Below are 12,670 nucleotides of genomic sequence, written 5' to 3'. Positions count from 1 at the left end.
TCCAACTATATGACATTCTGGAAAAAGCAAAAAAGCTATGGAGATAGTAAAAAAAGATCATTGGTTGCCAGGGGTTAGAAGGGATGAATAAGTAGAGCACATAGGATTTTTAGGACAGTGAGACTGCTCTGTCTGGTACTGTAATGGTAGATACATGTCATTACACATGGGTCCAAACCCACGGGTTGTACTGTGCCAAGAGTGAACCCTCATGTAAACTCTGAACTTCGGGTGATAATATTGAGTAGGTGCAGGTTCACTGATTGTAACAGATATACCTGTGGGTGAGGGATGTTGATTATAGGGGAGGCTATGTATATGTAGGGGCAAAGGGTATCTGTACTTTCCACTCAGTTTTACCATGAATCTAAAAACACCTCTAAATAATAAAGTATACTAAAAATAATAATAAGGATACAGCATGGGAGGAAATGAAGAAGGAGAGAAGAAATAAAAAGACTGCTCACTGAGCCTGCTCTCAAGGCCACCGCCTGTTTTACACCCTAGGCCTTCCCACTCTCTCTGGCTCTCCCTCGCCTCCAGCCTCAATCGTTTCCATGTGGATGGTTAAGGCAGCTTGTTTCCCCACAATGAATTCCTAGAAACAGTGCCATAAAGCAGACCACCACAAAACAGGTCACTGCTGAGAGAGTTCTGTTTCCTTAAACAGACAATATTATAATAGAGGATTGCATTCCTGACCAGAACTTGCCATCAAATAAAAAATTGTGTTCTAAATTCTCTAAAACAAGTGTGACTACCCACTCCACATTGATTGCAATCCTGGGTACCATGAGTGACCAGTCCATAAAAATACAACTCTGGAGATAATCCAGTTTTACAACCATTTGGGGGTAATATATTCATTTTTTTAAACCTTCCCTGAATCATTGTTCATCCTCGGGACACAATCTGTCCCAACCAGCTGCGTCTTGCAGCTACCCCTGTGGTACCCACAGTGCCACAGGGCACCGTGACCACACTGTAAAGGGTTGATGTGGCTGAGGAGCAGTTCCCCGAATAAGAAGGCCTCATCTGTTCAAGATTACTAAGGAGAAGTACTGGGAATATCCACCCAAAAAAAAAAAAAGGAATACTGTTTCCTATATCAACATAGTGAGACACCTACCGGGATGTTTTGTAAGTGTTTCTCCTTGAATGCAGAAAGAAAAAGTCAGTGTTTGTTGCATAATAGAACATTGAATGTATAAAAATTATTTTGCTTCACAAAAACTGTGAATGTACATGCTTTGCACTTTTATATTTCCTTTGTTTCTGGAAGTCTAGGTCAGATGATCCATAAAGGTTTTATCACCATGTGATCTGCAAAGCATATGTTCCACCAGAAAACCCTTCCAGTACCCAGCTCTCTGGTTTCCATAGAGGTGATGATGGAAATTTATGTGTAATTCCTGACTACTGTTATGCTACAAAAGATGTTTATAAAATATTAACTTCTGATAAAGGGGATAATATTTTAAAACACCCTTGATCCCTGAATAATGTTGCATATTAATGGTTATATAGCATTTGGCTTCAAAGTTTCTTCCTACATAAACTTTGGTTTCTTATGTAAGTATCCCCCTAGAAACAGATAGAGGTGCTTGTCTTTTTCACAGGGTTAGAGTCTGCTGCATTGTCCAAGTAAATGCTTTTGCCTATTACTACTGTTTTTTTGTTCAGCTACTGGCCCAAAAAAAAAAGCAGTTTTTATTACCTAGAATCCCCCAAATTTGAGTCAAGCCTAGTTTCATAAGAATGCTCTATCTGAATTGGGGTGGGGGTTGGGGCAGCACACTGAGTCTGCAGGTCAGATATGTCCCACAATCTGTTTTTGTAGGGCTCATAAGCTAAGAATAGTTTTATGTTTTGAAGTGATTGAAGAAAAATCAAAAGAAGAAAAATACATGTAATTTCAGTGTCCATAAAGTTGTGTTGGCACACAGCCACAACTCATTCATTTACATACTGCCTATGGCTGCTTGCGAACAACAAAAGCGATTTGAATAGTTACAGGAGGGACTGTGTTCTCCACAAAGCCTAAAATATTTGCTCTCTGGCCCTTTGCAGAATAAATTTGCCAGTCCCTAATCTGAATAATTTTTCACCATCTGTCACTCTACCTACACACGTATATTCTTAGTCATTCTTTCTCTCTCTCCCCTCCCTTTCCCTTTCTTCCTCTCTCTCCTTTCCTTCCGCTTCAAACATATATCATTTTGAATCTGGCAATTACAATTACAAAGAAATCAGATTGTGAGCCTATCATAAATGCTAAGCGGAAACACGTTTTAATTTCCTTTGACTTGTCAACTCTCTTCCCCTCTCTACTTTCCCTTTCCTCTACTGTCTGTATATAGAATTTCTAAGGCCATGCCAGTTTCCAAACACATTTTGTTTTTAAGGTGGGGGTTAGATCTTGATACATTTTTTAACTTCCATGGAAAGTTCCCTGCTAGTATGTGGTCCCATTTTTAACCTATTTGTAGACACCCCCGATTATCTAAAATCACTTTCACATGGGGCTGAGGTTAAGCTTTATTTCTCTTGGCATGTCCCTGCCATAGCAGACACTTCCTCTTTGCCTTGAAAGGACAAAACGATGTTCAGCTGTCTGGGCTCAGGCCCAGTATTTGATTTATACATTATTTAATTTCCTCCTGAAAATTGGAAGCAGGACTTTCAGGAATGGAAGTCAGTATTTTTCATTTGTTTAAGAACACTTTTAGGTCTAATATAATCATCGGTAGTAGATGTCAGCATGATTAGGGGGTGACTTAAGGTAAAGCAAATAAAACATGAATACAAAGGAAGATTATTTGACAATGGAAAAGATCTGAAGTTTTGGAATAATCATATGTTATGTGTTAGTAGGTGTTTTGTTTGCTAGTGTTGTGTGCTAGTCTGTGCTTACACTTGAGGGTATCTGTCTTTACCCACTGGCAGAAAAACCTCTAACCATTATGCTATAGCTGAAATTGGGGGATTAGAAGTTTGAGAAGAACTTAATGTAACTGTTCCTGTAATTTTACAGAGGATTTTTTATTTCTGTCCGAGCTGCTACTGCATTTATCTCCACAATTAAGTTCATACACATGCCAGGATATGAGTGCCAAAATGGTTTGAAATTCGTACTGCAGTGAACTCAGGAAATTAAAAATTAACTCTGGAAATACCATTTCTTGTTTTACATCCACTTTTGGATAGTATATTCCTTTTTAAACCTCCCTTAGATCGTTGTTACTCTTAGGTTACAGCCTGTCTCCATTTTACCACCGAAATTCTCAAAAGACTGGAACACTTACTGCCTCCAGTTCCTTGCTCCCAAGTCACTTTAGAAACCCTGGCAGCCTGGCCTCTCTCTCCCTCCACACTGCTGAGCTGACCTTACCAACAGTTTCCTCATCTCCAATCCAGGACCCAAGCTCCAAGCCCTCAGCTTCCCTGGCCTTTCTGCCCCATCTGCCAGAAGTCATACCCTCTTCCTGAAATGCTCTTCTGGTTTTCATGTGAACTCTCGTAGGCTCCTCTGCTTCTTCCTTTTACAGACTCTCTCCTTGTATCACACTAAGCTGAAGTGTTCCCCAGGTTTTGTTCCTTCAATCACTTCTTTCTCTACGCTCTCAGCTGTTTCTTCTCATTCTTCCTCTATGCCCCAGACATTTGACGAGAACCCGAAGACTACAAGGAGCACAGTCTGAAACCACCCAAGTCTTGTGAAACTACTTTTGAGCCTCTGAATGCAGCCTACCCTGTGCTGCCTCTGTGCCTTGCTCGGGAGTGTTCCTTCACATGGAGTGCCTCGCTGCCAGCACCACTATCTTCACATCTCCCATTCATTTAAAGCTCATTACTAAGGGCCTTCTCTTGATTAGTGAGCTCCTGGTAGATGTTTTATCCTCCTCATCGGAGCTACGGTGAGGGCCAGATAGCCTGATAATGATAAATAGTTTGAAGGTACCGGAGTCATGCAGATACGGATTTAAACCTGGATTCAGCACTTACCTGATTATATGATATTGAGCAAATATACCTAAATGCTTTAAATGTCAGTTTCTTCATTTTTAAATTGTTGGGGAGGGGGACTGCTGCCTCCCTCACTTGGACTGTCGGATACATTAGGCATGTGAAGATCTAGAACGTTTGGGAGTCAGTCAGTGGTGGTACTGGTGGTGGTGGTAGTAGTTGTAGTGATAACTATTACCATTGTCATCAGTATTGTTCTTCCATGCCAGTATTTTATATTTCTCATATATCACTCACTTCACTTTCTAAAAAGCATTTGTACAATTGTCTTATTCCCCCCTTCTGAATTCTAGGCTCCTACAGGTTGACTTTATATTCCCTCCCCAAGAGCATTGAGCAATGTTTTGTGCATTGGTTTTCCTAAGTGAATTGAGTTGACTAGAATAGCCCTTCTCTTTCCCTAAATAAATACTGGCTTCACAGTGTTCTTGGGATTCAGAGCTGCTGTGTTTGTGGCTATATCTTCGTATTTCTGTCAAATACTAGCATGAAAAGTCTTTGCCTGTTGTTATCTTTTGTCACACTGAATCTTGAAACTAGCCTCTAAAATTATTGCATTTTAATTTCTCAGAGACTTAAGGACCTATACATTTAGAGCTAAATCTGAAGTAATTCATATTTTTGGAAAAAAAAAAAACTACTAAACTGCTTTGTATTTGATACATAAATGATATCAGTAGTAAAATACTTAAGATAAATTAATTAATGTTTATACTTAAAGTTTTTACATTAAATTGTTTCTTTTGATTTTATACTTTCTGATTTATAAAAGCAAAGCCACCTGCAGTTTTTTTGGCTTATATAACTAGCAGTTTTTCTTTTTTACAGAATGTTTTTCCTTATAAAACCCTTAATTTCCATCTCTGAACATATTCCTAGAAAGCAGATTTTCTGTTTCTCAGAAATGTCACTTCTTCACAAATCACACACTATCCTGGTTACAATATCCTGTAACTGCTTTGTTTGTTGTTCAGAGGACCAGGAATGTACAGCAGGTTCTGCTGATGATTTTTGAAGGAGATAGCAGAAGAAGACTTGTTGCACCGTTGCTCATCTGAACATCAGTAACACTGAGGTTACAGTGTCTGACACTAGTGAGTTTGACTCATAGACCAGGTAGGCGCTGAGGCCGTAAGAAAACAGCACAGATCACATGGAGGATTTTTTTTAAAGTACCAGCACCCAAAAGTCACTGAGATCCCCCCGATCAGGCTTTTGTCAGAGAGCTTTTTTGGATTTGCAGTTTTGCAGAGCTCTGTATTGGGTGGTGTTCTCAGAGCTTCGAACCAGCTGTGCAGCACCTGAGTGTAGGATACCCCTGGGTGAGCCCTGGGTTAGGGTAGTGATGGGGTCAGGGACAGACTGAATTTACATTTCAAGTACTTTCAGGAATTATTTGCAAGCACTCAGGAATATAAAATGGTATCACAGCTGAGAGCTTTATTTAACATTCCATTTAGCTCTAATCTCTACTTAATCTCCACTGTTTTTATTTGGTTACTAGGTATTTAGCACAGCCCCGTTTTGTGGAAGGCTGGCCAAAAGCACACTTCAAATTAATGGTAGTCAAAGCTTGCTCTACTGAATCTAGATTGGAGCATGAGCAAGAGGTTCATTGGTTCTAAGTTGTTTTATGGGGCTTTTTTGTTTTTGTTTTAACAATCTGCCTCAGCAGTATATACAGTATAAAGTTATAAATACAGCACCCATGCTAAGGAATAAATTCCACATTTGGTCAAAAATCAAATTGTTAGGATAAAAGTCCTAACTTTAGTTAACATTAAGTCAAATATCAGACGTGTCCTCATTCATTCAACATGTATTTATTGAGCACCTACTATTAAGTAAATTACCAGTCACTGATGCACAATAGCAAACATACTAAATGAAAGTCTATCAATTTGTGGGTCCATTTTTGTGAGGAGAAAGAGCACATCAACAAAATAAGTTAAAATGTAATATATTAGATGACAATAACAGAGGAGGAGCAAAATAAAGCAGAGAAGGAAAAAAGGCCTAGAGAGTAGGCCATAGGTTAAATACAGGTGGCCAGGGAGAGCTTACCAAAAAGGTAATACTGGATCAAAGCCTGAGGTAAGTGAATTGTACAGTTTGTTATCCAAAAGAAGAGCATTCCAGAAGGGGAACAACAAGAGCAAATGATCTGAACAAGAGTAAGCCTTTCTTGTTTAAGAGCAGTCAGGAAGTCCGTATAGCTGGAGTGAAGAGAATGGGGGGTGTTCCAGTGTCCAGCTGAAGAAAGTGGGAGGGGTGATTGATAGCAAATGATAGATCAAGTTAATTGAGGACTGAGGACTGACCATTGGATTATTGACAGAGCAGTTCAGTGGAAGGTCAAAAGTCTCATTTGAATGAGTTTAAGGGAGAACAGAAGGAGAGGAAGTGGAGAAAGGCAAATAAAGACAGCTATTCCCAGGAGTTTCACTGGTGGTGGATTAAAGCAGATGTGGAGGGACTTCCTGGTGGTCTAGTGACTAAGACTGTGCGATCCCAATGTGGGTGGCAGGGGCGGGGGAGGCGTGGTTCGATCCCTGGTCCAGGAACTAGATCCCACATGCCGCAACTAAGACCCAGCATAGCAAGCTAAATACATACATGACACATACTTCATAAAAAAAATTAAGCAAATGGGAGGTGATTATGCTTTTAAAATGAGTAATTATAACATATTGTTATGCTGATGGGGGAAATTGATTATGCATGGGGAAGCAATTACAGCAGCATATCTTGACTTAGGAAAAAGCGAATGGAATCCAGTGATTAAATAGGAGGTCTACTCTTAGGAACCCAGGTAGCACAACTGTTGAAACAGAAAGGCCAGTTAAGCATGCGAGTACAAGTAAAGGGAATACTGTAGACTTGATGATGGTAGCATACTGAAAGTTCTTCTCTACCATGTAAGCAAACTTTCTTCCCAGTATTTGAATAAGATCTATAATATTCCTGTCACATGGTCATGAGTTTGAGCAAGCTCCAGGAGTTGGTGATGGACAGGGAAGCCTGGCATGCTGCAGTTCACAGGGTCGCAAAGAGTCGGACACAACTGAGCGACTGAACTGAACTAATAATTGTTTACTCACTATCTTTAGAGCTATCTACATCTGGGCAGCTTGTGAATTATTCATGTGTTTCTTTTATTGGGCAGAAACCTCTCTCCTGCAGCCTTGGTCCTAGATCTGCTTTCTAGAGCCTCACAAGATCAACAGTTCTAACCCTTTCGGTAAGCACCTTCTAGGTACTAAGGAGTTGAAATGACTTCTCACTGCAGCCCTCATTCCTTCTGGTATCACGGTTGTCCCATTAGGGTTTCTACTGGGCTGTGGTTTGGGCCCCTGTCACATCTGATCACTTTCTCTACTAAGAGGAGCCATGTCATTTGGGATCTTTTTTCTCCTAGGCTTGTTTTTTCCCCCAAATATTCAGTGGTTCTAACAAATATTCACACTTGATTAGCATACCAACAAAGATCTTGTCTAATGTGTTTATCCATAGACTGCATCCAAGGACAAAGCATGGGTATTCAAGAATCCCCTCCAACCTGACTTTACCCATTGGTTAGCCCTTTCTGGGTAGAATTGGCACGTGATGCCAAGTAAATCAACATCTGATTCAGGAGAGGTGGTCAGATTAAGTGGTATCAGGCCAAGAAAAAGGGCTATATTATTAGTGGATTCAAGCCTGGTTGTCAAGATGAAGGGCATATCCTTGAAAATGAGTTAGTGAAGCAAGCAGTTCTCCGATCAAGGTGACACATCTGATGGGGGACACTTTGGGTTGTAGGGGCTTGGAAGGATGCCTTATAGCTGAAGATAAACATTTCAAAGGCATTGGCATAGAGATGATGTTTGAAGACACAGAGTAGATTCTTTATTTGAGAGGGGATAAGTAAAGGCTAGAAACTAGGGGCCTAGAATAATATATCTCTACTAGGAATGTCTATGGCATATTAAGCATATGATCTTCCAAGAATTCAGAGCTAGTCCCAGGACATTACTGTGTACATGAAAAATTGATTTGGAGAACCACACTGGTCTGAATCACAAAAATAAATGAGAATCCTGATTTTCCTATTATCACTTCCTAAGCCCATGATTGCCCCACTGCCAGCCCCATGAGCTCTGCTGCTGCCTCTGCCACCACCACATTAGTGTAGCAGCAGTGTTGATCGCCAGAAGGCAGAGACTGCAAGTGAGACAGTTCCCGTCACCAGGCTTCAGACAAAAGCCAGATCAGTTCTGTAGCATGAAGCCACTTAGAGATGTGAAGAACGCGAGCCATAACTAGAGCTGGCTGAGGCTGAAGGCCTTTAAAAGGCGAAGCAAGGTGAAAAATGGGAAGAACAGAGGCAAATACAGGAGCCAGAAAGTATGACTTCAAGACTCACTGTTTCTAAAATTTTGAACAAGTAGTGGTTAAGAAAGCAATATTCTTTAATCATACTCATGCTTCAGTGAATAGGAGCTTCTTACCAGGTGGATGACTCTTCTTTACTTTTCCCATTTGATTGTTTGTAGACTATGATTGACATATAAATAAGGGAGGAAAGGACTGGCAACAACTCAAATGTCCATTACCTGGGGCCTGGTTGAGTAAAATATGCAGCTATAAAAGAAAAGAGAAATGGCTCTCAGTATAGCTGTGAAGTGATTTCTTGGACAAGTTGATGAATGGAAAAGTTAAGGGAGAGAAAGGATTGAATTGAAGAGTATACTAACATTTATCTAAGATGATGTCAAGAAAGGGATGGGAAAGCTTCCCTTTTATAAATATATCCCAATCAATAAATGAAGAAGGAATACCAGAAAGGTGATAGTACTGTTTTGCAGCCCTAGTGAAGTAAAGGACTTAGGCAATCATGAGTGACTAAACCATAAAAAGAGAAACAGCCAGGCATTATATGAATCTAATATCTTTGAAGTATTTGTCCCCAAAAATCAAACCTGAATATTTTCAAGCTTCTAGATCTTATTATGAGTTTATAGGAAATAAGGAGACAGAGGAACATTCTAAATCACACCACAGAAATGCTCAGGAAAGTAAAGAATGTGGGAAACTGTATCAGACATATGATCCAGTTTCTCCAACATGAATTGTAAGGAAAAAGAGGGAGAGAAATGAGATATATTAAAAAAAAAAAAAAAGAAGAAATGAGATGTATTAATGAAATGCAATGCATAGGTCTTCTTTTGATTCCAGTTCAAACAAATTAGCTGGAATACATTTATGAATAATGGGCAGAATTTTAACACTGACTAAATATTGATTTATTAAGGAATTATTGCTACTTGTAATGTGGAATAATGATGTCATTACACTTTTTAAAAAATCTTTTAGAGATATATGCTGAAATATTTATGGACTAAATATTATGATTCTGAGACTTGCTTCAAAAAATTTAGTGCAGTGTTGGGAGTAAGGATTAAAGTTTAGATAAAATAGGGTTGGCTGTGAGTTTATCATTGGTAAACGTGGGTAACAGGTGAATGAGAGTTCATTATATATTATTCTCAGGGCTTCCCAGGTGTTGCTAGTGGTAAAGAACCGCCTGCCAATGCAGGAGACGCAGGTTCCGTCTCTGGGTCGGGAAGATCCCCTGCAGAAGGAAATGGCAACCCACTCCAGTATTCTTGCCTGGAAATCCCATGGACAGTGAAGCCTGGTCAGCCATAGGGTTGCAAAGAGTCAGATGTGACTGAAGCGACTTAGCACTTACACACACACACACAATCTACTATTGTATATGTTTGAGTTTTCCCTAGTTTAAAAAAAAAAGCAAAAATATATTATTCTCTCTTTAAGTACTCACTAAGGACTCAATTTCATCTATCTTCCCCTTTCTCCACTATTCTCAAGAGAAAGAGCTGGTCAAGTTTACAAAGTGGGATTGAGCTGGTGTGAAAGACACTTAAAATCATTTTCAGACACTTAGAATAGGTACAAGTTTTTCAAACTTGGAATACTGTCCATTTCATTCTTCCCCTCCTTAAGTCTTGTCAACACACATTTCTAGTTTAACTGAATTTAGGAACTGTCTTCAAATAAAATTTCCATAAACTTCCAAACTGAACAGCTCCAGACTCAAGTTTTGTCGTCTATTAGCTATATGACCTCTTCCACCATAAAGGAAGTGGAACTTTTGTTTGCTTTCTTTTCTGATTTTCATTGAGACTTCTCTTGTTCCTTAGAAAGAGAATGGATTTAACACAAAGATAACATCTATTTTTCACCATGACCCAGTTAGAATCATCACTCAAAAGAATAGCTTTAATTTTTACTGTAGATTCCATAATCATTGCCAAAGAAGTTGGTCCTTGAGGTTTTTCAACTTCATCATATTTTGTATAAATACTGCACACTGATTGCTCCACTGGAGCTCCATCAGTATCATATTTTGGATGATCCAAAAATCTGTTGTACAGCCCAGATTGTTACCTGGACCCCTAGTGAGCAGCATGATCTAAGCAAACAGCAGCTAGAAGCAACTGACTGCACCGAGGCACACTGAGCACTGGTTTTGAAAGCATGGCTGGCAGGCGGGCCAGTCCACTGATGGGCGCAAGGTCAGTTTGGCAGCTTTTCAACAGAATGTTTTGAGGTAATGTGTTGCTAGACAGCATTTGAAGCAATGTATAAGCAACACAAGTTTGCATATAAATAAGGGCAGAGGACACTTTAACATTCTCTTTCACCCTTCAACCAACCAACATCGGCTTGCCTCCAGTCACTTATACTTACAGGATCCCAAGGATTTTCACTCCCCACAAAAAACTACAGAGTTGTCACGTTATCACAACATGAGAACACACACACGGTTGATAATGGTGCAGAGGAAATGATCTACCTCACTTTGACCCCATCATAATACCCACAGTGACTGGGCTAAGCCCTTCAGAGACTTGCCATAGGAGTTTTGGTTAGTGGAATGAGAAAATGACTTTCTTGTGGCTAAATCTGTAAGATATAAAACATAGACACTGTGTGTTGCTGTGTTTTCAACCATGTTTAAAAAACCACTCTAGTGAGTGAGGAGATCAAAAATATGAGAGAATGAGTGCCTGGTCCCGGTTGGACTACTGAGGCCCAGCTACACTACTGTCCTCTGGTTCCATTAGACCCAATAATAGCATTATAATAAATTTCCCCTTTGATGCAAATTGAGTTTCTATGCCTAGCAGTCAAGGACTAATCTACACCAGATGTCACAAATGATTGTTCATATTTGGAAACATAGAGAAGCTGAGGCAGAATTTTATCTGCCTTACTGAGAGGTATTCATATATGGAGTGTGAACAGTATTCATGAGTCCCCTTTGATTAAGGTTAGCTTGGTTGTATTTGTTATGGCAATTAAAAAATACATATTTTAAAGTCTTTTCCGGACTTGGGTTTCTTCTTAAAGAAAATAAAAGTGTTCATTAAAAGGTTGATACAAAAAGTAATTTTGAGGTTAACCCAAAATTGAGCATAATCTTCCATGGGAACATTTGTATATGTATGTGTGGGTTTTAAATTGCACAGATAGCACTAAAATGAGAAATAGGCAAAAAGGTGTTTTAAAATACTTTGTTTCAGCATGTAAAATCTCGTTTTATTACAGAATTCTTTTGCTAAAGGCACAGCTCTGCTGGGTTGATGCCAGAGTGATGGGATCTTAACAGCCTAGTTAATTTTAAAAGATTTACAAATGCTGGGCTTCGAACTACTGATAGTAAAATATACTTCACACTTTAATATAGTGCTTAAACTCATGCCACATCTTGTGGACTTAATATTGCATCTGCACATGAGTGTGTGTATGTGTGTGCGTATGTGTTTGAATGTAGATATGTTTATCTCAAAGAGAAGAGTTGGTGGGGGAAAGCAGGACAGACCTGTAAAATAACTCAGAATTTCTCGTGACTCTCACATTCTTCAGTGTAATTATAAAGTATGTACAGAAGATATATGAACACACTGTATCAAGTATGGTATGGGTTTATTTACAGTTAGATGCCAGCATACTGGGCTTCCCTGATGGCTCAGATGGTAAAGAATCCACCTGCAATGCAGGAGATCCAGGTTCAATCCCTGGGTCAGGAAGATCCCCTGGAGAAAGGAATGGCTACCCACTCCAGTATTCTTGCCTGGAGAATTCCATGGACAGAGGAGCCTGGTGAGCTATAGTCCATGGAATCACAAAGAGTCAGACACAACTGAACAGTTAAGAATGCACACACACCAGCATAATAAAACAGAGGTTCTTGTTATCAAGGTAGCCTATCTAAAGTTTCGTGATTAGATCTCCAAATAAAAAAATACAGCCCTTAACAGGAAATTCTTGGCACTTGCTCCAATTTTCTCCTCTTTACAACATTATAGAGTCCTTTTATGTGTATATTTTATCATGTATAATAGAGAATACATTGACTAAGATTGCAAAATAGAGTCCAATGTATGGTATTCCCTTGTGTCCAGCTGACTCATCTCCATGGGAAAAAAAAAAAATTTCTGCTGTCTTTCCAATGATAGATTTTTTTTATGGTTAGAAAAAGCTGATGGTTAGTTTAAAATGATGAGGTAAAATATATGAATACAGTCATGAGATTTCTAAATACACATAGTCAAATTCACTCAATTTTACATCT

General features: G+C 39.3%; 1 protein-coding gene across 5 annotated transcripts in view; it reads left to right on the top strand.

The window, feature by feature from the left end:
* Positions 1 to 12,670, top strand: part of AFG2A (AFG2 AAA ATPase homolog A) — a 332,309-nt gene that overhangs the window by 296,475 nt on the left and 23,164 nt on the right. Inside the window, exon 16 of one of the 5 annotated variants that reach the window (XM_070770146.1) lies at positions 7,193 to 7,267. The exons of the other annotated variants lie outside the window; for them this stretch is intronic. Within the exon in view, the coding sequence (XP_070626247.1) occupies positions 7,193 to 7,234 (42 nt within the window). The 3' untranslated portion in view covers positions 7,235 to 7,267. The remainder of the gene's footprint in view (positions 1 to 7,192; positions 7,268 to 12,670) is intronic. 5 annotated transcript variants of the gene reach the window in all.

Source organism: Bos indicus, chromosome 17 (genome assembly GCF_029378745.1).
Source record: "Bos indicus isolate NIAB-ARS_2022 breed Sahiwal x Tharparkar chromosome 17, NIAB-ARS_B.indTharparkar_mat_pri_1.0, whole genome shotgun sequence".
NCBI classification, from domain to species: domain Eukaryota; kingdom Metazoa; phylum Chordata; class Mammalia; order Artiodactyla; family Bovidae; genus Bos; species Bos indicus.
This window is presented reverse-complemented; position numbering and strand designations above follow the sequence as displayed.